At 41.3% G+C, this 27,690-nt stretch overlaps 1 protein-coding gene across 1 annotated transcript in view; it reads right to left on the reverse strand.

Moving 5' to 3' along the window:
* Positions 1 to 27,690, reverse strand: part of EPHA10 (EPH receptor A10) — a 963,870-nt gene that overhangs the window by 36,341 nt on the left and 899,839 nt on the right. Inside the window, exon 11 of the mRNA XM_082245791.1 lies at positions 998 to 1,183. Within this exon, the coding sequence (XP_082101917.1) occupies positions 998 to 1,183 (186 nt within the window). The remainder of the gene's footprint in view (positions 1 to 997; positions 1,184 to 27,690) is intronic.

Consider the following 27,690-nt stretch of genomic DNA (forward strand, 5'->3'; position numbering starts at 1 on the left):
GATTTTTCAGTAATATGGCAAATCAATTAATGTTAGATTTGAAATCTGGCAATGATAGGATTTACTAGAAATGCTCAACCTTACTGGTTTTAAAGGGTTTCCGTGATGACGATTAACTGTAAGAAAAGTTTCACTCTAATGTCACCCTGACAGCTCTGGATAGTCACTCTGGAGCTTTTAGGGCCATATGGTGACAGTAATTTTATTGCAGCTCACTGGGGTTGTGCACTGGAAAGTGCAAAATCTGGTGCAGTTAGGCATGGTAGCCAATCAGCTTCGAATTTTAGCTTTGACAAAAAAAAAACTTGGAGGCTGATTAGTTTATGGGCAGAGCTGCACCAGATTTTGCACTCTCCAGTTTTAGTAATCAACCCCGCTGTCTCCAAGTGGCTCCTGTCAGCCTAAATGGTTTTCTGGGAGCCATGACATATCAGATGAAAGCAGGTTTCCAGATCATAGGATCCAACATTTCCAGAAGTGTCAGGTCACTATTAACTATGCAACTAAAGTGAACCAATAAAATGTTAAAAGAAACATCAAGACAAAAAAGTATTTGATACATAAGTATGTATAATGTTTACTGCATTCATTACAGGGTAAACATTTAGCAGCGCAACCCAGTGACAGTGGGGCTGATTTACTAAAACTGGAGAGTGCAAAATCTGACGAAGCTCTGTATATGAACCAATCAGCTTTCAGTTTTACTGTCAAAGCTTAATTGAACAAACTGAAGTTAGAAGCTGCACCCAGAATTTGCACTCTCTATGTTTTAGTAAAACAAACCGCAGTGTCTCTCTAAACATTTTTGCATGCAAGCTGCTACCACTATTTTGGTAATTTGGTATAAGCAATACATACAACAGAAGTCTAACCAATAATTGATAGTAGCGGACAATGCGCACTATAGAAATGTACAAAAATATGAAGATTGGACGGGATGCATGGTTCATTTTACTCGCCTGGATTAGTTTATTAAAGCTCTAGAACATTTTCTTACCTCTAGTGATTACTCCTTCTAGGCGTATGATGTTGGGATGGTCAAACTGTCCCATTATGCTACCTTCTGCCAGAAATGAGCGCTTTTGCTTTTCTGAGCAGCCAGCTCGGAGAGTCTGTATTGCAACTGGAAGCTCTCTCTTGCTTGGAAGTTTCAAGCAACCCTTGCAAATTTCACCATATTCCCCTGAAATACAATGGAGATTTGAAAATGGCATATATCATCAAGCCATCTGTAAGTTTAAAAGAGAACATCAGATAATTGAAGTGTATGTGCCTATCAAAGGAACTTATGCCTAACTATCTTGCTTGTATGTATTGTGGATTAAACTAGGCAACGCATATAATATTATCAGACTTCCATGCCTTCACCTGATTAGCTACTTGTGCTCGGTGTTGGGACAAGAATATGCAGTGCCAAGGGCGAAAATTCCAAACTGCGACCCCCCCACCCCCTGTGGACAGAATAATTACCCCCAGAATTTGTGCCAGTTTATGCAATTATAGCCCCCAGACATTGGCGTCAGTTTCTGCAATAGTCCCCAGCATTGAATCCAGTTGTAGCAATAACAACCCCCTGCATTGGCTTTAGTTTCTGCAGTAATAACCCCTAGCATTGGTACATGTTTACACAATATTAAGCCCGCAGCATTAGTGCCAGTTTACACAATAATAATTTCCAGCTTTGGTGCCAGATTATGCAAATATAACCCCCAGCAATGATGCCAGTTCACCAAAATTATAATTCCAAGCATTGGTGGCTGGTATTACCACCTGCATTGGGGGTCAGTAGTGGTATGCTATTTAACCCCCCCCCCCCTTCATTGGTAGCCTCCTAACCTTCCTGCATTATTGGTCAGTGGAAATGCTATTTGAATCTTCCCCCCTCATTGGTGGTCAGTTGCAATGGAAATGAATGCAACATGAAGGGGTTAATAAACATGGCCACTGGTCACAAATGCAACATGAAGGAACACTGCCACTGGTAACTACTTTAGCAATGGCTAGTGGCAGTGTTAAGTAACCCCATTCAGGCTGCATTAGTTTCCACTGACAGTATTTACTTACCCCTTGTATTACTGGCTATCAGCAATGTTAATTAACCCCATCACTCACCAAGGGGTTCAAGATTTCTCGGCGCAAAACTAAATGTGTCTGGCTGCAAGCTCTCCTATGCCTGCTGCTTTCAAGTCTGTCTGCTCCTACCTTAATGCTCTATCACTTCCATGTGGCGCCACTCTCTTCCTGCCCTGGAAATGACAACATGTTTGAGGAGGAGGCTGCCTCCACTTGACTGTAGTGCCTGGGTTCTTCTAGTGCCAAATGCAGGATCATTAAGAGTGCTCCAGGACTCAACACCCCACTGGCACTGTGCCAGGTGCTGTGCTACTAAAATTTGCCCCAAAGCCATTGATGCTGGCATATGTATGTTTTATTGTTGTGTCCTTTCCTTTTTGTAAAATGTGAAACAATTAAAACGACTTTAGCAGCATCCTGATGGAAGCAGCAATGTTTATTACGCTGCTGATGGTCGCACTGCGACGTTACAAAGTTTCTCTTTAAATGTTTATAATTATAATATGTTGTTCCCAGATGTCACAGACCCCCTGAAGAAGACCTTCATATATAGGTTCATATATAGGTTGAAATGCGTTGGGGTGCATCTCTTTATGTGTGATGATCTTATCCGTGATGTCATTTTACCATTTATGTCATTCTTTGTAACCAGAGCTCACAATTTACTCTTTTCCCCTTGTGGGAATGTTTTTTTAATGTTCTATTGAATTTGTTCTTTTCATATTTTGATATATATTAATAAAGAAGTATTTTTAAGAAAATGATTTCGTTTTCACATCTCAATTCCTTTTTGCTGCCAAAAAACCCCAGGGGGTTGGTACTTTGGTACCCTCTTTTTCTAGTATACAATTTGGGGTGTGCAGCCTCTCCAGCTTCAGTGTTGTTCTCCAATTTTTGGCACTGCGTCCCCCTCTTCCCTATTGCAGTGAAGTGTAGGGTTCCTGATCCTTATGCCCACCCCTTGCCCTGGCCCTGCTTGGCTCCCTCTTTCAGCCACGGATTGCAAGAGGCTGCTACCAAGTCACATCCAGGTACTGACCCCAGATCCTTTTAAAAATACACATATCTACATGAATTGTTTTTTTTTTTTGTCATCCTGGAGATTTTTTAACCCCTTTCCGACTGCCCTACAAGTATGTTTGCTGCAGGGCGACGCCTCCTGTGTGCAGAATCACGTACGGGTGCGTCATTCTGCTTCTCCGGGTCTGCGGTGCACATGCGTGCCACTGGTGGTTGCCAATCAGTGGGTCCAATGGACCCCATGTCTGCCAGGACCCGCCAATCCTTCCTGAGAGAAGCAGAACGGTGGTCTGCCTATGTAAACAAGGCAGATTGCTGTTCTGTGATAAGGGATGATAGAGATCCTGTGTTTCTGCTAAGCAGGAATATGGATCTCTTTCTTCCCACATTTAAAGCACCACCCACCCAGTAAGCAAGCACTCCCTAGGAACACATTTAACTCTTTGATCACCCCTGATGTTAACCCCTTCCCTGCCAGTGTCATTAGTACAGTGACAGTGCATATTTTTTTTTTAGCACTGATGACTACATTAGTGTCACTGGTCCCTAAAAATTGTCAAAAGTGTCGCTAAGTGTCTGATTTGTCTGCCACAGTCCCGCTATAAGTTGCCGTATGCTGCCATTACTAGTAAAAAAATAAATAAATAAAAATATACCAACGCTTGAAGATACTATAACTTTTTCACAAACCAATCAATATACACTTATATTGTGGCAGAATACATATTGGCCTGAATTGATGAAGAAATTAGGATTTTAAATTTTTTATTGGATGCATTTTATAGCAGAAAGTAAATAATATTGTTTTTTTTTTTTTTTAGTCTTTTTTTGTTTTTAAAGAGAAGAAAAAAAAAACACAGAGGTAATCAAATACCCCTGTTTTGTTTGTCTGTGACTCCAGTGGAGACATATAATACCCTCCTTTTCACTATGTGGACGGGCGGGGCCACCTTCACATCGACGCCATGCACCATGCCCGACGCTGGACGATCACCCCAGTGTCATCATTGCATCACCTACGATTGTTCCACCTTTTGTAGGCTTGGGGAAACCAGAGTTTTGGCTCCATTTCTTCCCGTGAGATGACACCCGCCCATAGGCGTCTGTCCATGTCTCTCATTAGCCACCCCACATGGCGTTAGGCGTGGCCCTCACCACACCTCCTTGTGGGTACATAGGTGAGGTTTTTGCACCAGGAATTACAGACTCACTCAGTCACCTAGGAGAATCATTCCACACCACTGGCTTCACATTTGTATGCTTTGGCAGACTTCCACTTACTCTAGTATATTTTTTTATTCCCTATGGATTTCACACTTTCCTACCTCCATATATTTCTCACTCTTTCTTGACTCTTTCTTGCCACACTCTTTATTGGTATTACTGTTTCCTTTTCCTCCACTTCTTTGGTCTCTATCTGTTTCACTATACATCTTTGATCTTTTTATCTCTTGCTCCATACTCCTGCCTGTGCTCTACTATATGTATCTTACACAGATACCTCCTTTACTTCATTACATTATATATAGTAGAAAACCTTACTTCATAAATTTTACAATTTTTTTTTATATACGCATATACACATATATTTGTTACAGCAAACCACTATGGAGTACAAGGGATATCTTCCCACATCCGATATACCACACTTATCTCCCACATGTCCCCCCTTGGAGGCTGTCTGTTTGTTCCACTCCTTCAACTCCCGGATCAGGCGTTTGCAGCCACTACCTGGGGGTTGCACGGGTCTCTCATCCCGGGTCAGCCGATGTGAATACTTATCCGCCTTTAGGTCCATTTTTAAAATAAAATATAATTTTACGATTACTGCATTGTATTTTGATACTATGTTGCATTATATTTATAGAACAAATACGCATCTGCTCTTGAAGAAGTAAGTCAAACCTCACAAAATGCAATGAGCCTCAAGATGTTTATGTACCAACATGCAATTTATATTGCTATGGACCTATATGTATACTTTTCTGTATTTTTGATGTTTGATCCTGTCTACTGTGTATTGTATGACAAAATAAAATGCAGTATTTATGGCCGGTATCCCACCTCATTTAAAGTCCCATGGGCGGTTTTCTTTTCTTTTTGTGATACCAGCACGAGAAATTAAAGGCATTGTCCATATTTCAGAAACATGTAATAAATGTACCAACTATGACCAAAATGAATAGACTCGTGCATTGCTTACTCCCATCCCTTGGTTTAAGGGCCTCGAGAAAGTAATGAATGAACCACAAATATAGTGATGTAGCCACCTCACTGCCGAATGTTCTGCCGAGTCCCTCTGCCATGGTGGAGATGGTACTTGTAGTATATTTATTCACAGATCTCTGTGAATGGATGACGACTCTGTGTCTGCAAAGCCACTCGCAGGTGTGATCTATCAATCAAACCAAACCAGACGTCTGCAAGGAACAGGAACAGGCTGCAAAAAAAGTCTCCAACACTTCTGGAAGTGTTGGAGGTTTACAAAGCCTGTAAAGCTGCTTACTGAAAAATGAGAGAACAGACTTATCTGACACAAGGAGTTTCAGTAAAAATGTATTGCCTACTTTTTACTGCATGTGATCAGTACACAGTATGTGTACTGTGAGGACAGGGTCACCTTAAGAGTTACAAATTACTATTGTTTCCCTCTTCTGGCCTCTGGACCTCTGTGGTTAATGCGGAATTAGAAAATTAGTTTTGGATAGGGTGGAGAGGGATTATAACACCTGTCAGCTTTTTATTGCTGTCTTTGCCCTGGTTTAAAAGATTCCCCCTATCATGTTTATCATTATAAAAAAATATAAAACCGGGTTTGTCCCTAGGTAAGTAATATATAGGACATGTTTCAATGGGGACACTAAATCTGGTGACCCTGGTGACAACAAGAGATTCCCTCACTTTGAAGGGATTTCCTCTCACCTCCTGTTTTGGCTTTTGGAAAGAAAGTGAAGGGAAATCTATACAATGGGACACAGATGGCAGATAAACTTCTGACAGGGCTTTTACCTCTGCATTAAATAATGCATTTGGTTCTACTTTAAGATAAAGTGAAACCATCTTTCCTTTCTCTTTCACTTAGTGTTCTGTACAGTTGAAAGATAACTGTGAATCTAAAGCAAACCCTATGTGGTTCACTTCCGGACTGCTCACTGTGTATTTATGACGCTACTTTGACGTTACATAACAGGGCCATGGAAGCAGCCATAACCCCCGTGTATTTTTACACAGCAGGTGGTCCCCTTTAATATAAAAGTAGTCCCAGTGGCGGATTCCCCACAGGATCACTTTTATGGGAGGCGGAAGAGGTGCCCTCCCTTCCGCCAATTCCCGGTCATTTCCACCACTTTTTGGAGAGATCGACAGCGGCATAAACAATCTGATCCCGGGGAAAGATGGGCAGGAAGTTGAGTGAGGACAAGATGGCACCCACTCGACTCTATGCCCTTGGAGGACCGTAGCAACGTCAAACGTCTGCCCTCCGGCCTTAAAGAGCCCATTTTTTTGGGGGGGGGGGGGGGAATAATTTTTTTTATTGCTTTTAAGTGTATATGTGAGATCTGGGGTCTTTTTGACCCCAGATTTCACAGTAACCACTTCTGGACCAAAAGGTTTTACCCCCCCCTTAATAACCAGGCCATTTTTTGTGAGATGGCACTGCATTACTTTAAATGACAATTGCCCGGTCATGCACGCTGTATCCAAATAAAATTTGGGGCTACACACTCTTAAAGTGTTTGTAGAGTTTTGATTTTTAAAATATTACCAATAGTATAAATAATAATAAAAATGACAAAAAAGGTAATTTATTTAGACAGTGTACCAAATGAAACCCTTAGATTGTCTTTTTGGCCTCATGCACTCTTAAAGCGTTTGCTACCCTAAAAAAAAAAAAAAAAACAGATACTGTTTCCTTAAAGCATGGTATACAGCACCGTGCTTGTGCTGTGTCATTTGGCCACCTGTATCACCTAAAAAACCTGGCGGAACCTGCAAGTTGCTACCCTCCTCTCTGAACACTGACCATGGTATATCATGGCTGCTGAGCCCTGACACCGTGGTCAGTGTACATGCCTCCATCATCCGCAGCCCTGCTCTCTGTTCTCCTGTGTCCTCCTCTTCCCTACCCTCCCTGCCTTTCTTCTGTGTCAGCACCCACCCCTCCACTCCTGTTGTTCTTATATTTAATATAAAATAATCCTATCCCCTCTGTAATATAACAAAAAGTGTCCCTGTGCCTGTGTTATAGAAAAAAATATGCAATCTGTACCTATATCGGAGCGGCTCTCGCCGATCACGTGACCACTCAGCGCTCTCTCTCTCCTCTGTTCCCCTTCTCCCTGTCTGACCTCAGCGGCAGTGCTCGGGCCCCCCCACTGGAGCTGTCAGCCTGGCAGAGAAGAGAGCCGAGGGGTCAGCTAATCCCTGGGAGACGCTCTGATATAGGTACAGATCTGCATATTTTTTCTATAAGACAGGCACAGGAGCACTTAATAATTTATACATAAATTATTTATTATTATGTTATATAACAGAGGGGATTAGCTTTTTTATAGTAGTGGCTTAACAACTACTTTAAGCCCAAAAAAAAATTTAAAAAATTAAAAAAACGCAGGTTTTACAGGCTTTTGATTTTGTTTTTTTTTCTTCCTTTGAAAGCCCCTTCATGCTAGTCAATGTGCCCATACAAGTTTAAAAGCAGAGGCATTTAGAGGTGAAAAAACTGCTTGTGCATTCAAGATTCAAGAGAAGCAGTTTGTGAAAAAAAAATGGCAAAATGTGATTAAACACGTCTAAACGTGTCAAAATGCGCCTAAAAGCACCTAAGCCCTAGGCATGTTTAGTGCTTGAGCATTTATTCATTTCAATGCCCACAATAAGGTAATAATCTTGCCAATAAAATAAACAAATGCCTAAGCGATTGACGTGCTTAAATATGTTGCAAAAATGCAGCTTAGGCGGGTTTTTTTTTAAATCTGCTTTTCTCCTGCCAGAAGAAAAGTGTTTTCAAATGTGTGCATGAAGCCCAAAAATATCAAGGGTTTAGGTTTGCAAATTATATGCACAGTTTTTTTTACAATATTAAATCCAAGCAGAAATTACCAATCTAATTATTCATAAACAGAGTTTGTTATATGTTAACATTGCATTTACCTTTAATGCTCTGTTGATACTATGTACAGACAGAAAATGTGAAATCTTTCATAATGCTATTGAATGAGTACAAGAAACACAATGTTCTGCTACACACAATACTGATAAACAAAAAAACAGTGTACTTTATCGTTGTCTTCCAGAGTAATTAGGCTATAAGTCTATATTAACATTATTATTTTTTGCAAATACTTATATGTTCTAGGTGCCCATCAAGGTGAAACATTTCCGCTGTCATGGAAACTAAATTATGGCAAGCGCTTACAGTAGACTATTTAACAGTTTGATCACTGTGCTTCAAGGCTGTGGATCAATTGTTTACATTTCAAAACATTCATTTCCAACAGTGGCAACTGGCTAGTTTAACAAACATTAATGTTATTACAAATAACTCATATTTTTTGAATGATAATCAAAAGGAAAAAATCTTGCTGTCATGAAAAGTGAAGCATAGAAATGCTGTCAACAACTTTTCAGACATTTATATTACAATGGCCTAATACAGAGATGTACCAATGATGCTTTTTTTTTTTTTTCCAAGACAAACAGACAATCCCTGGGTTACAAAACAAGACAGGGTCTGTAAATTTGTTCTTAAGTTGATTTTGTTTGTAAGTCAGAATCGGTACATTTTTTAAGTGTAGCTCCAGCTCCTTTAAGCTTTTTGGCTAGCATAGGGAAGGGTTAACACACCTGTACCATTTATTTTGCAGTCTGTACCCCTGTTCAGAAGATTTCCCCTCACTTTCTGTCCCTATGACAATTGGATTTTTTTTAAATTTTGGGTGTTGTAGAAACAAGGATTGGTAATTAGGCTTCAATGGAGATATCTTTTCTTCCATGATAACTCTTACAGGAGTGAATTTCCTTTCCTAGGGGTAGATTTCCTTTCACTTCCTGTTGTCTCCCTCTGTAAGTAGGAGTTGTTTGTAAGTCGCATGTTTGTAATACAGGGACCGCCTGTACACCTTCATTTATAACCTCAATTTAATTAAAGTCTTTAAAGTGAATCCATGTGTGACAGTAGGGTTGATTTACAAAATGTAGAGAGTGCAAAATCTGGTGCAGTTCAGCTTCAACATTTTTTTGTCAAAGCCTTATTGAACAAACTGAAGTTAGAACCTGATTGGTTACCATATTCGGAGTGCACCAGTTTTAGTAAATCTCCCCCATTTGTAACATCACTAATCTCCAAATATTTTTTTTTCATAGGAGGACTCATGCACACTGGATATTTTTGCAGCTGCCATTAAGGGCATCAGATGTTTTTTTTTCTTCTCCTGCCTCTAAACTACCTTGCATGTCAGCTTATGTGTCAATGCATACATAGGGGTCACTTTACTAAAACTGGAGAATACAAAATATGGTGCAGCTCTGCATAGAAACCAATCAGCTTTCAGGTTTTTTGTCAAAGCTTAAAGAAGAACTCTGTACAAAATGTTTACTTTCCCATGCAGTGGGGCTGTGATGTTTTGTCCAGGGGCACAAGGAAAAGCTATATCTACCCAGTCCTACGATCCTCCAGAAAAAAAGCAGTGCACTGTTCCTGCCATCCTCACATCCAGAGCCAGTTAGGAAAAGTCCATGCACAAGACCGCTTAGACAGCATATAAGTGAATAAAGCACCGGGTCCAGATGGCATACACCCATGAATCCTTAAAGAATTGAGCTCTGTCATTTCAAAGCCATTGTTTCTCATTTTTAGGGACTCTTTAATGACTGGAATAGTTCTACTGGATTGGCATAACGGCCAATGTGGTGCCTATATTTTAAAAGGAATCAAAGTATTTACCAAGTAACTATAGACCTGTTAGTTTAACTTCTATAGTTGGGAAGATACGGGAGAGTTTAATAAAAGACTACATAAATGAGTTCTTGCTGGTCAAAAATATTTTAAGCAACAGACAGCATGGATTCTGAAAGACAGAAGTTGTCAGACAAACCTGATTTCTCTTTATGACCGTATTAAAGCCTTAGATAAAGGAGAGGCTGTGGATGTAGTATACTTGGATTTTGCAAAAGCCTTTGAAAGTGTGTAAGGTAAAATCTACAGGCCTGGAAAAATCTGTTTGTAAATGGATAGAAAACTGACTAAAAGACAGAATTCAGAGAGTAGTGGTTAATGATTCTTACTCTGAATGGTCTAAGGTTATCAGTGGTGTACCCCAAGGTTCAGTGTTGGGACCCTTACTTTTTAACATATTTATAAATGATATAGGGTCTGGTATTAAAAGTACCATTTTAGTCTTTGAAGATGACACTAAGCTATGCAATGGAACTTCCTTACAGGATGTTTCCAACTTACAAGCTGATCTCAATGCACTTTTTAATAGGGCAACTAGGTGGCAAATGAGGTTTAATGTTGATAAATGTAAACTTATGCACTTGGGGGCTAAGAATATGCATGTATCATACATACTAGGGGGAGTAGAACTGGGGGAATCAATGGTTGAGGAGGATCTGGGTGTTCTGGTAGATCATAAGCTTAATAATAGCATGCAATGCCAAACTGTGGCTTCCAAAGTGAGCAAAGTCCTTTCTTGTAATAGGAGAGGTATGGACTGCAGAAAGAGATATATAATTTTGCCCCTGTACAAATCATTAGTAAGACCTCATCTGGAATATGCAGTTCAGTTTTGGGCACTAGTTCACAAAAAGGATATCGGGGAACTGGAGAAAGTGCAGAGAAGGGCAACGAAACTGATAAAAGGCATTGAGAAGCTTAGCTATGAGCAAAGATTAGAGGAACTGAATTTATTCTCTCTTGAGAAGAGGAAGAGGAGATAATGGGGGAATATGATCAACATAAGGGGTCCATATAGTAAACTTGGTGTTGAGTTATTCACTTTAAGGTTATCACAGAGAACAAGGGGCACTCTTTATGTCTGGAGAAAAAGAGATTTAGTCTAAGGCTTCTTCACAGCAAACGCTGTGAAAATGTGGAATAGACTCCCTCAAGAGCTGGTTCTGTCCAGCTCAGTAAATTGATTTAGGAAAGGCCCGGATTCTTTCCTAAATGTACATAATATAACCGGATACTAATATTTATAGATAAAGTTGATTCAGGGAACATAAGATGGCCTCTTGGGGGATCTGGAAGGGATTTTGCCCCTGCTGGAGCAAATTGGATCACACTTTGCTGTTTTCTTTTTGGTTTCCTCTGGATCTGTGGATATGGAATTGTGTATATAGGATTGTAAAACATGTTTTTCTTTTTGTTTTGCTTGAACTAGTTGGACTTCTTTCAACCAGACTAAGGCCCTGTTCACAACTGAACATATTTCAGCTGGTCAAACGCTTATCGCTGATGTCTCAAAACTCCCAACAAGCAAAATCCCATTCATTTCAATGGCCCCTGTTCATATCTGAGTGTTTTGTCGCCTGAAAGAAAATGTTTGAAGCTCAAAAAAGTACATGAGCTTCTTTTTTGTTTTTCTTAGATGTCAATGCCTGCATCCAAACACTTGCAAAAAAGCCTGAAAAAAGCCAGAAAAAACGCCTGAAAATGATATGCTCAGGTGTGAATGGAGCCTAACTATGTAACTATGTAATATAGCATGTTTAACACGTTACAAATAATATGTTTTTTTAATGTACTTCAATTACATCTGACATTTCTATAAAAGGACGGAACTTACAAAACATTGGCAAATTACATTTTTATAGTACAGGTATTCATCAAAAACCAACTTCATCAGAGATACATAATTAAATGTAATTAGCATCTTAAGCCTAATAAAATATGTGCAGTATATACTCTTTGTGTAATGCCAATTTAATTAATGCTTTGTAATTAAAGAAGTGGGAGAGAGTACAATCTACTAAATAGCAATGATTACAATTAAGATGTTATTGATTGCCATTGCTAATTAGTAGCTTTGGTTGTAATAATTCAGTGTACAGGTGAAAATTATATAACAGAGAACATAAAGCAGGGCATAAGAACTGATTGTATTATACATACACTGAGCAAACAATACTTGCAGCTGAATATGTTGATTAGTGAAGTAGATTGATTAACTGGAAATAAAACTTGGAGGATGCAAGACTGATTAATTATTTATCTTGTAATTGTGTAATACACACTTGTCCAATGATGCAACCTCCTAAATGACTAAAAATTTGGTGTTTATAATACTCAGATCTCGATAAATACAGTACATGTTGACATGTTAAACGAAATTTTACTCAACTTTTTCACTGCCAGGGCTTGCTTCCTTCACATCCACCACATATGACAGAACCAGTCCTTCTATTTTTACATATATTGCAGACGTGAAGGTCAGCAAATTATATATACAGGTGCATCTCATAAAATTATAACATCATCAAAAAGTTAATTTATTTCAGTAATGCAATTCAAAAAGTGAAACTCATATATTTTATATAGATGCGTTACACACAGAGTGATACATTTCAAGCATTTCTTTCTTAAAACTTTGATGATTATGGCTATTAAGCATGAAGTGCTCTAGAATTTTCTGCTAGAGAGCTGTGCTGACTTTGGACTTGATAAAACACAGTGGACCAACACCAGCAGAAGACATGTCTGCCCAATTCATCACGCACTGTGGAAAATTATGCATTTCATTTGAAAATCAAGGTCCCAGAGTCTGGAGGAAGAGCGGAGAAGTTTCATGAGGTTCAGTGTGATATTTCCACAGTCTGTAATGATTTGGGGAGCCATGTCATCTTCTAGTGTTGGTCCACTGTGTTTTATCAAGTCCAAAGTCAGCACGGCCCTCTACCAGGAAATTCTAGAGCACCTCATGCTTGCCTCTGCTGACCAGCTTTATGGAGATGCTGATTTTATTTTCCAGCAGGACTTGGCACCTGCCCACACTGCCAAAAGTTCCAATACCTGGTTTAATGGTCATGGTAACACTGTGCTTGATTGGCCAGAAAAACTTACCTGACCTAAACTCCATAGAGAATCTGTGTGGTATTGTCAAGAGGAAGATGAGAGACACCGGACCCAACATTGCAGATGAGCTGAAAGCTGCTGTCAATGAAACCTGGGCTTCCATACCACCTCAGTAGTGCTGCAGGCTGATCGCCTCCATGCCATGCCACATTGATGCAGTGATTCATGCAAAAGGAGCCCCAACGAAGTATTGATTGCATACTATACTGTACATAGACATACTTTTCAGTAAGCCATCATTTCTGTTTTAAAAATCCTTTTTTTTATTGATCTTATGTGATATTCTAATTTTCTGAGATACTGAATTTTAGGTTTTTACTAGCTGTAAGCCATAATCATCAAAATTAAAAGAAAGAAATGCTTGAAGTATATCACTCTGTGTTTAATGCATTATATGTGTTTAATGCAGTATATGATTTTTACTTTTTGAATTGAATTACTGAAATTATTTAACTTTTTGAAGATATTCTAATTTTATGGGATGCCCCTGTATTTATATAACCTGAACTTTACACAGAGAATATCTATATATTGGAGCTGTTTCACTTGCCAAAGGATTTGTCCATCCAGGCTTGAGATTTACACAGCTCTATCTCACAGCATAGCCCTGTCTTGCAGGGTAAGTGACTAAAGGGCCATACACACTATACAATTTTCTTTAGATTTTTTCCTTCAGACTTACCAAAACCATATAATATGAGGTCAAACCTAAACACTTTCAATTTGTATGCAACCAGGCCGGCCCTTGCACTACATAGAAAAGGTAAATCTAAAGGAAATAAGAGAACAAAAGTTGTATAGTGTGTATCCAGCTTAAATCTTTCTCTGCTGCAGTTTCACTCTCACTAATAGGGCTCTACTCCAACCAGTGAGTGGACAGTAAAAGGAGAATCGACACACAGATGAGCTCATTATCCTCTCACTCTGCTCCCAAAAGCTTATGCTTATTTAAGCATGTCTGTTAATAGAAAGAAGTAAAAATAAAGATAGTTTTAATCACTGAGTGCTAAGTGCAAATTAAATCTAATTTAAAGTATAACTAAAGGCACTTTTTTTTTTTTAGATAGAATGAAGAGTGATTGTCAGGTTTTTACTGCTGTCTGTGCTCCCGTTAGGGAGATTCACTCTCTCTATTTGTTCTGTTTACCATTATCACTAAAAGTGAAAGTAAAATTAAAATCCCACATTTTGGTTTGCCTAGTGACAACCAGGGATTCTCTGACTTTCAAGGGACTTCTTCTCATTTCCTGTTTTGGCTATGGAAAAATGAAGTGAAGGGCTATTTCCCCAATAGAACACAGATGGCAAAAACTATCAGGAGTCATAACCCTCCCTTACTCTATCCAGAAAAAAAAAATGTATTGCCCTTAGTTCAACTTTAAAACCCTTGTGCAGTCATACTATTATTTCTCTTTCTTAATTGTTGGTAAGGGTTAGAAGTTATGCCAGTTTTTCATTGCTGTTGGTGCTCCTGTGTAGGTGATCTCTTACTTTCTATCCTGGTGACTACACATAAAGTAAAGGAAATCTCGCCAAAAGGCGTACAGAAATCAAGCAATCAAACTAACAAAAAAAAAAGCTGAAGACATTTCTTTTCTCCCCCCTTCCCCCATTCATTTATATCCAAAGCTTTTAAAAAGGATCTGACTTGGGTTAAGCTTAAATGATTAAACTTATGAATGTGATTTTATAAAATAAAGAAAAACAACATGTGCCCCCTACTTTTAATACTTCTGTGTGATAACAACAATTGACAGTTATTCATAAGCAACAGGATGATCCTTCAACCTAGGAACAAAAACCTAAAAACAAGCAACTACAAATACTGTAGCTGCTGACTTTTAATACCAGGACACTTACCTGTCTGAGAATCCAGCGTGGTCCTCATCCCAACCGGCTCTTTGGGCCCCTGGCACCAGCCTTTTTAATTTGGGAAGCGGGCTGTGACTGCTTGTGGCTTCACAGCCAGTTTCACACTGTGCATGCATGAGCTGCATGTCCTAGAAGAATGTAGGGAAAGAGGGGGGTGGACTTCCTTTGGCCAAAACCAGGTGCCAGCTCCCCCCCCACCAAAAAAAATAAAAAATATAAAATGCCAAAACTTAAAGATAAGGGGGCAGCAAACAAGTTGGATGAAGTTCCTCTTTAGGTTATATGGCCTTGGCAGCAGAAGTCTGATCATTTACATCAATAGTGTTCTTAGAGATTCATGATTGACATTATGCCAGAAGTTATGGCATAAGACATATAATGTAGGTGAAATCTAACATTAACAGCACTGCTTGTAGTTAAAAGAAGGCAAACGGGGGGTACCTTATATTTTACCACAGGGGTCAAAACATTTTGATTTTGAATTTGGTTTAATCTCTTTGAAAGTCTTCAACTATATTCATATCCCAATTGGACAATATAAGCAAATATAACCAGGGAGCAGAGTGGATTAGACTTAGAAACTGATCGTTTTTGTAATTTTTAAGGACAATGACACATACTTTTGTTTTTTTGCCTTGCTGTTGAGTAATGTGCTTTGAAGGTTTTCAAAAGTAATTAATTAGTGATTATTCACCAGAATATCCCATCAGGATTATCCACCGTCCTGATATGAAGCACCTCCAAGAGAAGACCACGGACAATAATGTTTGTTTTAATTGCACAACATTCTCCAAGAATGTAAGAACTGCTTTCTACTCAATGTGCTATCATTATCAGTCAGCTACTACTAGAAGGACTTCTAACCTAAATATACAGAAAAATGCCTGTTGATCCAACGGAAATGCAGTCTGCTCCATACTTTCTGTTTAAGCTGATAACACAGCAAGTCTAAGTTTACATGTGGGGTAGTCTCCACTTCTCCTCTAAAAAGTGACCTGCCTTGAATCATTTTTTTAGTGGGTGGTAAAGCAGTGTCTTGCAGGAGCTTAGGAGGCAGTTTTTGCACCATTTCTTTTGCCGAACAAGGATTTTAAATGGAATTACTGCACCACAACAGCAAGCTGAGCGGTTGTGGCACTGATACATGTGTGAAACATGTTAACAATAAAAAACTCTGGGTTCCTTGTGCTGTCTCTGCTTGACCTATTGTAACCTTACAACAGTGGTGTTCCGCTAACGTTTTCTAATTTGGTATGTGACAGTGGCGTGTCAGAGTGAGCACCCACTATGTTGATCTCTGCATGTGGATTGCGGTCTCACCTGGAATGGTGTTACTTCTCCTTTGGATGTGACACAGTCTTACTGACTTTGATGGGCGAGTTTGACCAGAAGGTGCCACCTGTCAAACTTGACAAGCAATGCTATGTTGGCTGAGGCCATGGCATGTGTAAGACCCTGAGTGGCTGCATGCTTACTTTTTGATGAGCAGTCAGGGGGTGGCAAAACCTTGGCTCAATCATTGTTTTTACTGCCCCTTACCACCCATGTAAGCGAGGCCTAAGGCTGATTTACCCAATGAACTGAGAATGGTCACACAAAAGATCATATGAAGATTCACTTCAGTTATCCAACCATGTGAAAAGCAGATGGCTGTTTACTTACTTTATCTTTCTGCTGCAATAAAATCCCAAGCAGTTTTGTTGGAACATCTCCTCTCTCCTTAACTGTATAATGATGAGGTGTTCTGTACTCTAACAGAGCACTGAATATAATTTTTTTATCAATATTAATATTTTTAAATATTCCAGGATATACACTTTAATAGATGTGCAGATCTCAAATTCACACTAGACCCCAAAGTCAGTGCCTTTACCTTTTGCCTGTACATCAGTGTGCAAGTACTAACCCTTGGTCTTGGACAATAAAGACTAGCCTATGGTCCTTCTTGGTACAGAGGAACAGGCTCTGTCTGTTTTTCTCTAAAGCCATCACTACAATGACAAAGCTACTTTGACTCTCGTTAGAACCAATATTAATTCTCCAAAGAAGGAAGGAGAATAGGGATCTTTTTGCTGCCTCTAGCTATTGAAGAAAATATCCATCTAAAGCACTGTCATTACCGAGAAGTTGTATGTAGAAATCTTAGTTTTGATATTACATACAGGGACTTCTATCATGAGACTTTGCAAATATCATCAACTCAGAGTGATATTTCTGCAGGGCAATTGTCACGTAACAAAGTTTCTGGCATGAAATTCTCTTGTGTCGCATCACCTTGCAGGTACATAGAATACTCACAAAGGATTACATGTGAAGTATATGATAAATGAAGTGTATAAATTAACAAATATGAAGAGTATTTTGGTAGCAAAATTAAAAGTGAGAATTATACGTAAACGAAACCATGCTGCTGTGATTAATTACCAAACCCCAGTAAATCCCCTTAGCATGAATACAAATACACTTCTATAAATCCCAGAGCTACAGCTACGCAAGTGTCCTAGACTGGTGCACATCAAGCACAGTAATTATCACTGCTGAAACCCTGTAGGGGAACACCTCACACATGCTGTGAATGTTTCCCATTTCATTTAGTAGACTGAGCATCTGAAAAGTACCTTAGTATCCTCACGTGAGATTAGCTGCTTTTTTTCTTTCCTATCAATATGTAGCAAACCTGTCAATGTCTGATCCTTCAACAGGATCTACTCCGTTGGTTCTCATAAAATATGTTCCCGAACTTCTTTTCACGTTTCTCATTATTTTATTTACCAGGGTTTAGTTAGTTAAAGAAAAAGACTTTTGTAAATATTTGATGTGCTTTATAAATATATATGTACAGTATTTTATATATATATATATATATATATATATATATATATACACACACACAATGTATACACACACATGCAATGAGAGAGAGGGAGATAAAGAGGGAGAGAGAGAGAAAGAGAAAAAGAGAGCGAGAGAGAGAGAGAGAGAGAGAGAGAGAGAGAGAGAAAGATGTAAAGGGAGAGAGAGAGGGAGAAAGAGAGAGAGGGAGAGGGGGAGGGAGAGGGAGGGAGGGGGAGAGGGGGGAGAGAGAGGGAGATACGGAGAGAGAGAGGGAGGGGGAGAGAGCCAGAGGGGGGAGAGAGAGAGGGAGAAAGAGAGAGAAAGAGAGAGGGAGAGCGAGAAGGAGAGAAGGAGAGAGAGAGAGACAGAAAGAGAGAGAGAGAGGGAGAGAAAAAGAGAGCTGGAGAAAGAGGCGAGAGAAAGAGAGAGAGAGAAAGAGAGAGAGACTGTCATATTATGAAAAAGTGTGTTGGATATGCCACAGATTTTCCAACTTGCAATTTGCCTAAGCATTTAAGAAATAATTTGAATTATTGCACCTTGTGTCAAGTGTTTGAGGCATGCAGACATTTGCAGCAATTGCAAATGTTCAGCCACAAAAAGTTAAAGTGATTTTAAAGTCTTGTCTTTTTTTTCTCTATTAAAATACCAAACATATTATACTTACCTCCTGCTGGTTTTGCACAGAGCAGCGTGGATCGTCCTCTTCTCGGGTCCCTGGCTGAACCTCCTGTCGCTTGCTATGGGGGCACCCGAGCCGAGCTGCAGCTCTGTGTACCCATTCAGACATGGAGCTTCCGTTTGGGGCCTGCCCCCTCTCTCTTATGATTGGCTAACTGAGTTTGATTGACAGCAGCGGGAGCCAATGGCACTTCTGCTGTCTCTCTCTCCAATCAGGAGAGAGAGAGACGGCTGAGGCACTTGCTGGATACAGATGGGGCTCAGGTAAGTTTTAGGGGGGCTGAGGGGAGCTGATGCACACAGAAGGCTTATCTTAATGCATAGAATGCATTAAGATAGAAAACTTTCTGACTTTACAACCCCATTCAAGTTGGCCATAGTTGGATCGGAATTCGAATGGTTCAGCAAGAACCTGTCACATTTTGATCCATGTATGGCTGCTCATGCTCAACAGAAGTTGATCTAGTGAACGACTTCTCTCTAATGGGCTTGTTGGAAGATTTTTCTGAATCAGCAGCTGCAACCTCTGATCAGTGTATTCTCAGTAGAGACTCCATACTGTCAGAATACAAAGTATCAGATTTCTCTATTCACCTTAATATTATTACCATTAACACTTCAGCTTTGGGCTCTATTCACACTTGTGCCGCTTGTCATGCAACTTTGTGCATCAAAGTTGCATGACAAGTCGTTTCCCATGTTTTCCAATGATAACCATTCATATATGCGTGACTTAAAGTTGCAGCAACTTCAAAGTAATTCATGCACTACTTTGGTCTGACTTTCATGCAACTTGAGGATCATAGACTTCAAAGTTAACCCTCAGAAGTTGCATACAAGTTGTACCTGAATGTTATACAATGCAACTTGTGTGGAACAGTTGTCCATTATCACGATCAAAGCCAAAGTCATATCCAAGTTGCACCCATCCAAAGTAGTGTCAAATTTGCACCAAAGTTGCACTCCAAAGTCGGTGCAACTTTGGAGTCATACAAGTGTAAATGGAGCCTTAAATGTTATCTGTCTTAAGTTCTGCTTTATACGTTTGGCCTGTTCCCTTGTTTTTTCACATTTTCTTTGTTTATCCATTTTTGACAGTTCTGTCTTTAACCACTTAAGGACCAGAAGGTTTTACCCCTTTAATGACCAGGCCATTTACATTGGCAGACCACCGTTCTGTCTCCATGGAGAGTGATCGCGGGTGCCCGGCGAACATTGCGACTGCCTGACCCGCTGATTGCCCCCCCTCTAGCCAATTGGCGCTTGTGCGTGCCCACACTAACTGCTACACGAAGCGACGTACAAGTACGACGTTTTGCGTAACAGAGCAGACCTGCCTAACTACGGCTGCTGGTCGGTATGTGGTTAAAACATATAAATCGTTTTTTGTGGTTTTTCTATAATCAAGTATACTGGGAATAATATATATGTTTTTTTCTAGCTTCAAATCACTTGTGTTAGGCCCCATATATCGAATGATTACAGTCATAGTTTCTATTTCTTGTTCTATGGTTGATTTACAGGTTCTGAACCATGTCTTCTCCAAACTCATTACATAGATTATTCCCTTTTTTATAATCAAAGCCACCCTATCTGCCTCTCTTCTTATAGCCTAATAAATCTAAACAGTATCTCTAACTTGATTTTTCACAAGTTTCCTTGTTTCTTATGACCACTAGATTCCCTAATTGCAAAAAAATCAATAATTGTGTGCTGACTCCTGGGCCAACACACAGGGAGGCCTCAAAACACTTCAGTTAGATATTTTCTATGCAGTAAAAAAAAAAAAAGCAGTGTCAAAGAAGGAACGAAGAGTGGGTAGTTAGTATTCAGTTAACAATGCTAGCATTAAATTGTTGTTTTATTTGTCACTGATGAATAGTTCACCCAACTGCTGGGCCATGAAATCTCGGGTGAATTTGCAATGCATGTCTTTATGTAAATACTGCTTTTGGATAACAATTTGTTGTTCATGTACCTTCACCACACACATCCCATTTGCTGAATGCAAGATACTTTGAAACATTGCATTGCAAAAATCATAAGCAAGAATGTATCCCTGTCTTTTATAATAAATACTAAAACAACTACTATGGGTAGTAACGGTGCATTTGTTCCCATGTTTCTGTGCCTTACGGGCCATAGTATAAACCTCTACTTGGATATAGAGGAGAAACATGGAGCTTTTTTGGATTTAATTCTTAAGCTTGCAGTGGCCTCTATGTTCCCTTCCCTTCGGTAGTCCCCACATGCACACCAATAATTTGAAGATGCTTCTCAAAGGCCTATTGAAAGATATCACTTAAAGGGCACAATGGGGTTTATTTATTAATGTAAAATTCACTTTGGAAGGGGAAGTTGTACATTGCAATGGAATTTCAAGTGAATTTCTGCTGATATCTGTCATGCAATCAGGTGAAAGCAATTTTTTTTTCCACGTTTGGGCATTCTTTGTAAAGTGAAACTTTGCCACATTCATTATGCTCTGGGCAAAATTCCCTTTTAAAGTGCAACTTCCACTGCAAAGTAAGCAGCCTATTTGCCATTAGTAAATCAACCCCAATGAGACACTATTGTTAATTTAGATACTGCTAACTTAGTAAAGTGAATCTTGGTAAATAAGGCAACATTATGTTTACTTCTCTCCTTTAGTAAATCAACCCCAGTATCAAAAAATGATCTTTTATCCATGGCCTAAAATAGTAAATGTACAATCCTGTACAAAACACTCTGAAATGTAGGCCTGGTTCACACTGCCGCAACTTGTCATATGACTTGAGAGTTCAAAGTTGCATGACAAGTTGCGCCTCATTATCGGCAATGAAACCGTTCTAATAGGAGCAATGTGAGTCACTCCAACTTAGGAAAAGGTTCCTGCACTACTTTTGGTCCAACTTCAGTATAACTTGTATTGATTTCTGTTAAAGAACTCATATGCAAGCTGCGATGAAGTTGCGTCGGCATGTCGGATTTGAAGTCGCGGCAGTGTGAACCAGGGCGTATGTTTTGAGAATGTTTTGTAAATACGTTCTTTCTGACTTACATCACTAAAAAATAACATTTAAAAACAACCTACTTTGGTAAATGTTAAATAAATATTTATTATTACATTTCCATTGGACACGTGCTAAACTTTTTCTCACACATTTAGCAATCTTAACTATTTACATTAAGCTGACGTTTACAGGCTAAGATCACCTTAGGGAGCATGTTACAAGGTACACCTATAGAGTATAACATGCTCCAGCAGTCCCCCCCACACCCTTGCTCTATGACAGTGGGTGGGAGTTCTTCACCCCACACCCACTGTCACAATTTAAAAACAGCTTGGCCATGTGGGGCTCTGCCAAAGCCAGTTCTGTGAATGAATGAACTACAACTACATCTGACATTGCGGCAGATGACTTGTAGTTCTCAGTGAACTGCGAGGGTGCAAATGAGCGCTCTCAAAGTTCAATGATCTTCCTGCTCTTCCATATGGGAGTTGGCATATAGGCAGATAGCAATACTGAGAGTCTACTAGATTAAATTATGAAATATAGTATTTTAAATCTAAGTAACAGACAGAAAGTTAGACATTGCTGAAGACGCCCAGCGGGAGTGGCGAAACCAGTCAAGCAGTGATGAGTGTATTACAGTGAATCCATGTGCCTAGGCAGCTATTTGATGTTTATAAATGCTTTTATGACCATTGTCAATGTAAATGCACTATTAAAAAAGGCTCACAATACTACACTATGGGGATCCCTATCATCCTTTCCTATGTCACGGAAATGCTGTATTGAGTCCTAAGATTTATTGAGAGAGAGGAGAAGGAACATAAGGTAGACCATTCATCCACACCCGATATGTTTATTTGACTCACTGAGTCATCTACCACTGCCTGGAGATTACATTGAGAGAGTGGAGGAGACGTACAGGAGAGACTACCCATTTTCAAACCTGTCATACTTGTTTGACTCTTGCTGTCGGTGAGTGTGGGACCTTTATAGGGGAGCACGCCACTGAGATATATCATTGAATAAGGAATGATCACTTATATTGCAATACTGCATGAAGCACTTTACTCGAACATTTTTTTTTTTTTTTTTTCCATAATCAGGTTTTATTGAGATTTTAAATATACAAACATACAAAAAATACACAGTACATGAGAACAATTACATGGAGTGTGTACAAAACAGTGATATACTATTAACAAAGTAGCATAACGTGGCAATAACGACTAAAATGCGTAACAATGTGTTCATAGTGGGAGTAAATAGATCAGTAATAGAGAAGACAAGGCCATTTGAGTGTCTTAACTTATGAGATGGAAGGTTCATATATTGGGTTAATCGGCAAACTGAGATCGGGCAAGAAAAAGGAGTCATGTGCCACAGCGGCCTAATATAATGAGTATTGTTAGCCAGGTCTCGTGTAAGGGGAGGGTAGCACATGGCCAAAAAACCAGGCATGAACCCACTAGACATGGAGTGGAAAGTCGTAGTAACTGAGTATAGAGGACAGACAACACATGGGGCAGGGAAGACGGGAAGGGAAGGAAAGGAAGGGGGTAGGATCGGAAAGGGGAGGAAAAAGATTGGAGGAAAAGAGAAGTGGGACTAGGTGTAAGGGGGGGGGGGGTGAAAGGCAGGCAGGATGGCACATGGTCAGAGGCAATTCAGCGAGCAGCCTTTCCTTGGGCACAGAGAGCAGAGTAGGACGCGGAGGCGATTTTCGATTTCGGTATAACACTCGAGTTCACGATCGTGGGCTCTTGGTCCCCATAATCGTTTTGTATGTACAGGTATGCTTGAATCTGATCCAGTCTATCCATCGGGCCGAGAAATTGTGGATCTGGTCATTAGAGATGCTGATCAATTCCTCCATTTCCTCGATTCCATTGAGTCTAAGAAACCACTCTCTAGACGATGGAATGGAGGTTGATTTCCAATGGCAAGGAAGGCACAGCTTGGCGGCATTTAGCATGTGACGGGCAAGAATCGGCTTACGAGCATTGTGCGTATCTGAGGTGTGGTTGAGGAGGAAGTGTTCAGGAGTTAGAAGAAGATCGCAGGACGTGACTTCACAAATCAATCTGTGAACCATCTCCCAGAAGGGCTGAATTATGGCACAGTTCCACCAGATATGAAGCATGGTGCCTGGTTCACTTTGACACCTCCAGCAAGTATCAGGGACTCCTGGTTGGAATTTGTGAATTCTGTCTGGAGTTCTGTACCAGCGAGTCAGGATTTTATACCCATTCTCTTGGGTTGTGACGTTGATAGAGGCCCGATGGACAGAGCGACATATGGATTCCCAATCTTTCTCAGAAAGTGAGAGTTGGAGGTCACGGGACCAAGCTTGTGCAAAGGGGGCCAGGGACACCTGAGGGGCATCGAGTAGGTGTTCATAGAGTTCAGAGATTAGGTGACGTCGGGGTTTGGCTTGGATACTGATAGTTTCCAGGGGGGTCGGGGGCCTTGACCATTCCCTAGGAGTGGCTGTAGTGGAAAGGAAATGGCGTATTTGGAAGTAAGACCAGAGTGGGAGAGTGTAAGGGGCCAAGAAACGGTTGACCTCTTCCCAGGACAGGAGATTCCCATCTTTAAAGAATTGTTGGGCAAAGATTTCTTGAAAGGGCCAGCTGTGACTCAGGAAGGTCATTGAATTGCCAGGTGGAAAAGCCGGGTTCATCCTCAAAGAGGTCAAGGGTCCTATTCGCGGGTCAATCCGGAGCTTCTTCTTCCATTTGTCATGGGCCATGAGTGGTGGACCAATCAGGGGATGGCGTTTAAGGGTCGGGGAGACAGAGGAGAGGGGCATCCAGGCCAAAAGATGAAGTGGGATCTCCGAGAAAGCGTTTTCAAGAGTAACAACCGATTTGTTAGAGGAGTGGAGATTCCAGTCCAAGAGTCTAGTCAGGATGCAGGCCTTGTGATAGGTTTGGAGTTCAGGGATGCCTAGACCCCCTTTGTGTTTCGGAGCCGTCAACCTGGAAAATTTGACCCTGGGAGGTTTCCCATCCCACAAGAATTGTGCGGTGGTAGCCCGGAGAGTCGAGAAAAACGATTGCGGAAGGTGGATGGGGGCTGCCTGGAAAAGATATAAGAGTCTAGGGAGGATGGACATCTTGAGCAAAGCGGCTCTGCCAAACCACGAGATGCGTAGATTCCTCCACTTCTGCAAATCGCGGCAAATAGATGAGAGCAGGGGTTTGTAGTTCGTGTCAAAGAGGGATTCGAGGCGATGAGGTATGTGAATGCCCAAGTAAGGAATGGAGATAGGCGCCCAAAGAAAGGGAAAGTTGGTCTTGCATCTCTCTACTTCTACATCAGGGAGAGTTACGTTCAAGGCCATGGACTTGGAGTAGTTTATCTTTAGGTTCGAGAGGGAGTGGAAGAGTGATAAGTCTTTCAGTAGATTGGGTATGGAGATATGTGGCTGGGTGAGGAAAAGCAACATGTCGTCCGCGAAGGCGGCCACCTTGTGGGTGGTATCGCCCACTGGGATTCCGCGAATATTTGGGTTGGAGCGGAGCATGTTTAAGAAAGGTTCCAGGGATAGTACAAAGAGGATGGGGGATAGGGGGCATCCCTGACGCGTACCATTGGAAAGGTGGAAGGCGTCCGACAGGTGGCCGTTGACCCGTACTCGGGCTATCTGATTGGTGTATAATGCGCGTATGCTCATTATCATCCTCTCTCGCAGTCCAATAGATGCCAGCATGGATAGAAGATAGTCCCAGGCCACTCTGTCGAACGCCTTCTCCGCGTCTAGGGAGAGAAAAAATCCGGGGGATTTGCGGGAAGTAAGCCAGTGGTGAACGTTCAATGCCCTAGTAGTGTTGTCCCGTGCCTCCCTTCCCGGGACGAATCCCACTTGGTCCAAGGAGACCAGGGAAGGCAGGAGCGGGACAAGACGGTTCGCCAAAATTTTTGCATAAAGTTTGGCGTCCACATTTAAAAGAGAAATGGGACGATAACTAGAGACAAGCGTATCGTCTTTTCCTTCCTTCGGAATTACCGTGATATATGCCTCTAGAAGTGATGTGGAATGGTGTTGAGCTTCCGCCAGTCCTCTGAAAGCTCTAATGAAATGAGGCTTAAGTACTTCCGCAAAAGCTCGATAGTAGAGGAGGGGGAGCCCGTCTGGTCCAGGTGCTTTACCTGGTTTCATCTCACGGAGGGCCCTAGAGAGCTCTTCCGTGGTGATGGGAGATTCAAGAGCTTCGGCATCCTGAGCAGAAAGGGGAGACATGCCATGGGAAGTGAGGAAATTCTCAAGTTGGGTATTTCTCGAGGCTATCTGAGAAGGGTTGTCCGGGGTGGAGGAGAGATTGTATAAGCCCTTATAAAAGTCCTCGAACTGGCGGGCGATATCTACATTAGAGGAGTGGAGGGAGCCAGAGGAGTCTCTGATTGTATGGATTGAGGAAAGGCCAGTTTTGGGACGGGTGGCCCGGGCCAAAAGGCGACCACTCTTATTCCCGCGTTCATAAAACGCTTTCCGGCTCAGTACAAGCCTCCGATGTGCCTGCAGACCTAGTATGTCTTTCAGGCGTGTACGGATCTCAAGGAGCTCTGGCGCGGCGGATTGAGCGAGGGACCGTTTGTATAGCGTCTCAAGGGTGGTCAGTCGGGAGTATAGGTCCTGCAGTTCGCGTTGGCGTGCTTTTTTCAGAGATGCAGTTATGGTTAGAAATTCGCCTCTAATCACACACTTATGGGCCTCCCACTGAACCAGGGGTCCGGTATCAGGAGTATCATTGAGTTCAAAGTATTCTTTAAGTTTGGAGGACAAACTGGAAAGAACTACTCCATCTTTAAGAAGAGAGGGGTTCAATCTCCACGTTTTGGTCTTCGTGATGTGTTCAGGGAATCTAAGAGTCATGGTTATGGGACTGTGGTCCGAAAGGACCCTCGGCTCAATGGAGGCATCAGAGAGAAATTGCAGGTCTGGCTGAGAGAGAAAAATGTAGTCAATCCTCGAGAACTTCGAATGGGGGGCGGAGAAGAAGGTGTAATCCCTGTCATTAGGGAACAGTGTTCTCCAGGAGTCATGGAGATGTAAAGACCGGAGCTGAAGGCGGATTTGACGTAGTGCTCGGAAAGGGAGCACGGAGGCATTAGTCGAGGAGTCCAGGAGGGGATTAAGAGGGGCGTTAAAATCTCCTCCAAGTATCAGGAGTCCCGCAGTGAAGTCTGCGAGTTCTTGGCACATTTTTCGGAAAAAAGGAACTTGTTTATTGTTTGGCGCGTAGATATTGGCCAGGGTTACTGGACGAGCATTCAGGCGGCCCTTAACAAAAAGGAACCTGCCCTCTGGATCCGCTTTAACCTCTAAAGGCTGGAAGTCAATTTGTTTGGATAGCAGAATAGAGACTCCACGTGATTTGGAGCCTTCAGACGTAGCGTGAAACGTGGTGGGGAAATGTTTGTTAGAGAAGGAAGGTGGATCACCTGTTCTGAAATGGGTCTCTTGCACCAATAGAATTTGGGCCCGCAAACGAAGGGCTTCAGCTAGAAATTGTGAGCGCTTTTCGGGAATGTTTAATCCCTGAGCGTTGGACGAGAGAATCTTGATAGTGCGTTGTGTGTTGATAACTTCCGGAGCAGGCATGTTAGCGTCCACTCAAGGAGGGAGTTGAGTTGGGGGTTAAAGAGAAAGAGAGAAAAGGGGGAGAGTGGGATAGAAGAGGCAGGGGGATGGAGAGGAGCGGGAGAGAATGAAGAGGGGGAAAGAGGGGAGGGCAAAAGATATAGAGGAGTAAGAGAGAAGGGGAGAAGGGAAGGGGAAACAGAAAGGGGGAAGATAGGCAAAAAGAGGGGGAATGGGGGGGTAGGGGAAAAACACGAGGATGGGGAGAGTGTGTAGAAGTCCCCTAGTCGGCCTCAATCAGCAAACTATTGTAAGCTGCCGCTAGAGGGGGAGTAGGGGGGAAGACACAAAGTGTCACGGGTCAACAACAGTTAAAAACTGTCGTTGAGGTGAGGAACTGAGGTTCGGGAACGGTCCCAAATCAGGCACAGGGTGGCTCTGCACTGGGGATCAGCGAAGCAAGTATGATAAGTGACAGTGGGTGTCTCAGATTAGATAGCTGAGGGGGTCACCAAATGTATTGAGATAATGAAATGGGGAAGGGAGCA

This window comes from Pelophylax lessonae (assembly GCF_965119305.1).
Source record: "Pelophylax lessonae genome assembly, chromosome: 2".
In the NCBI taxonomy this organism is placed as follows: domain Eukaryota; kingdom Metazoa; phylum Chordata; class Amphibia; order Anura; family Ranidae; genus Pelophylax; species Pelophylax lessonae.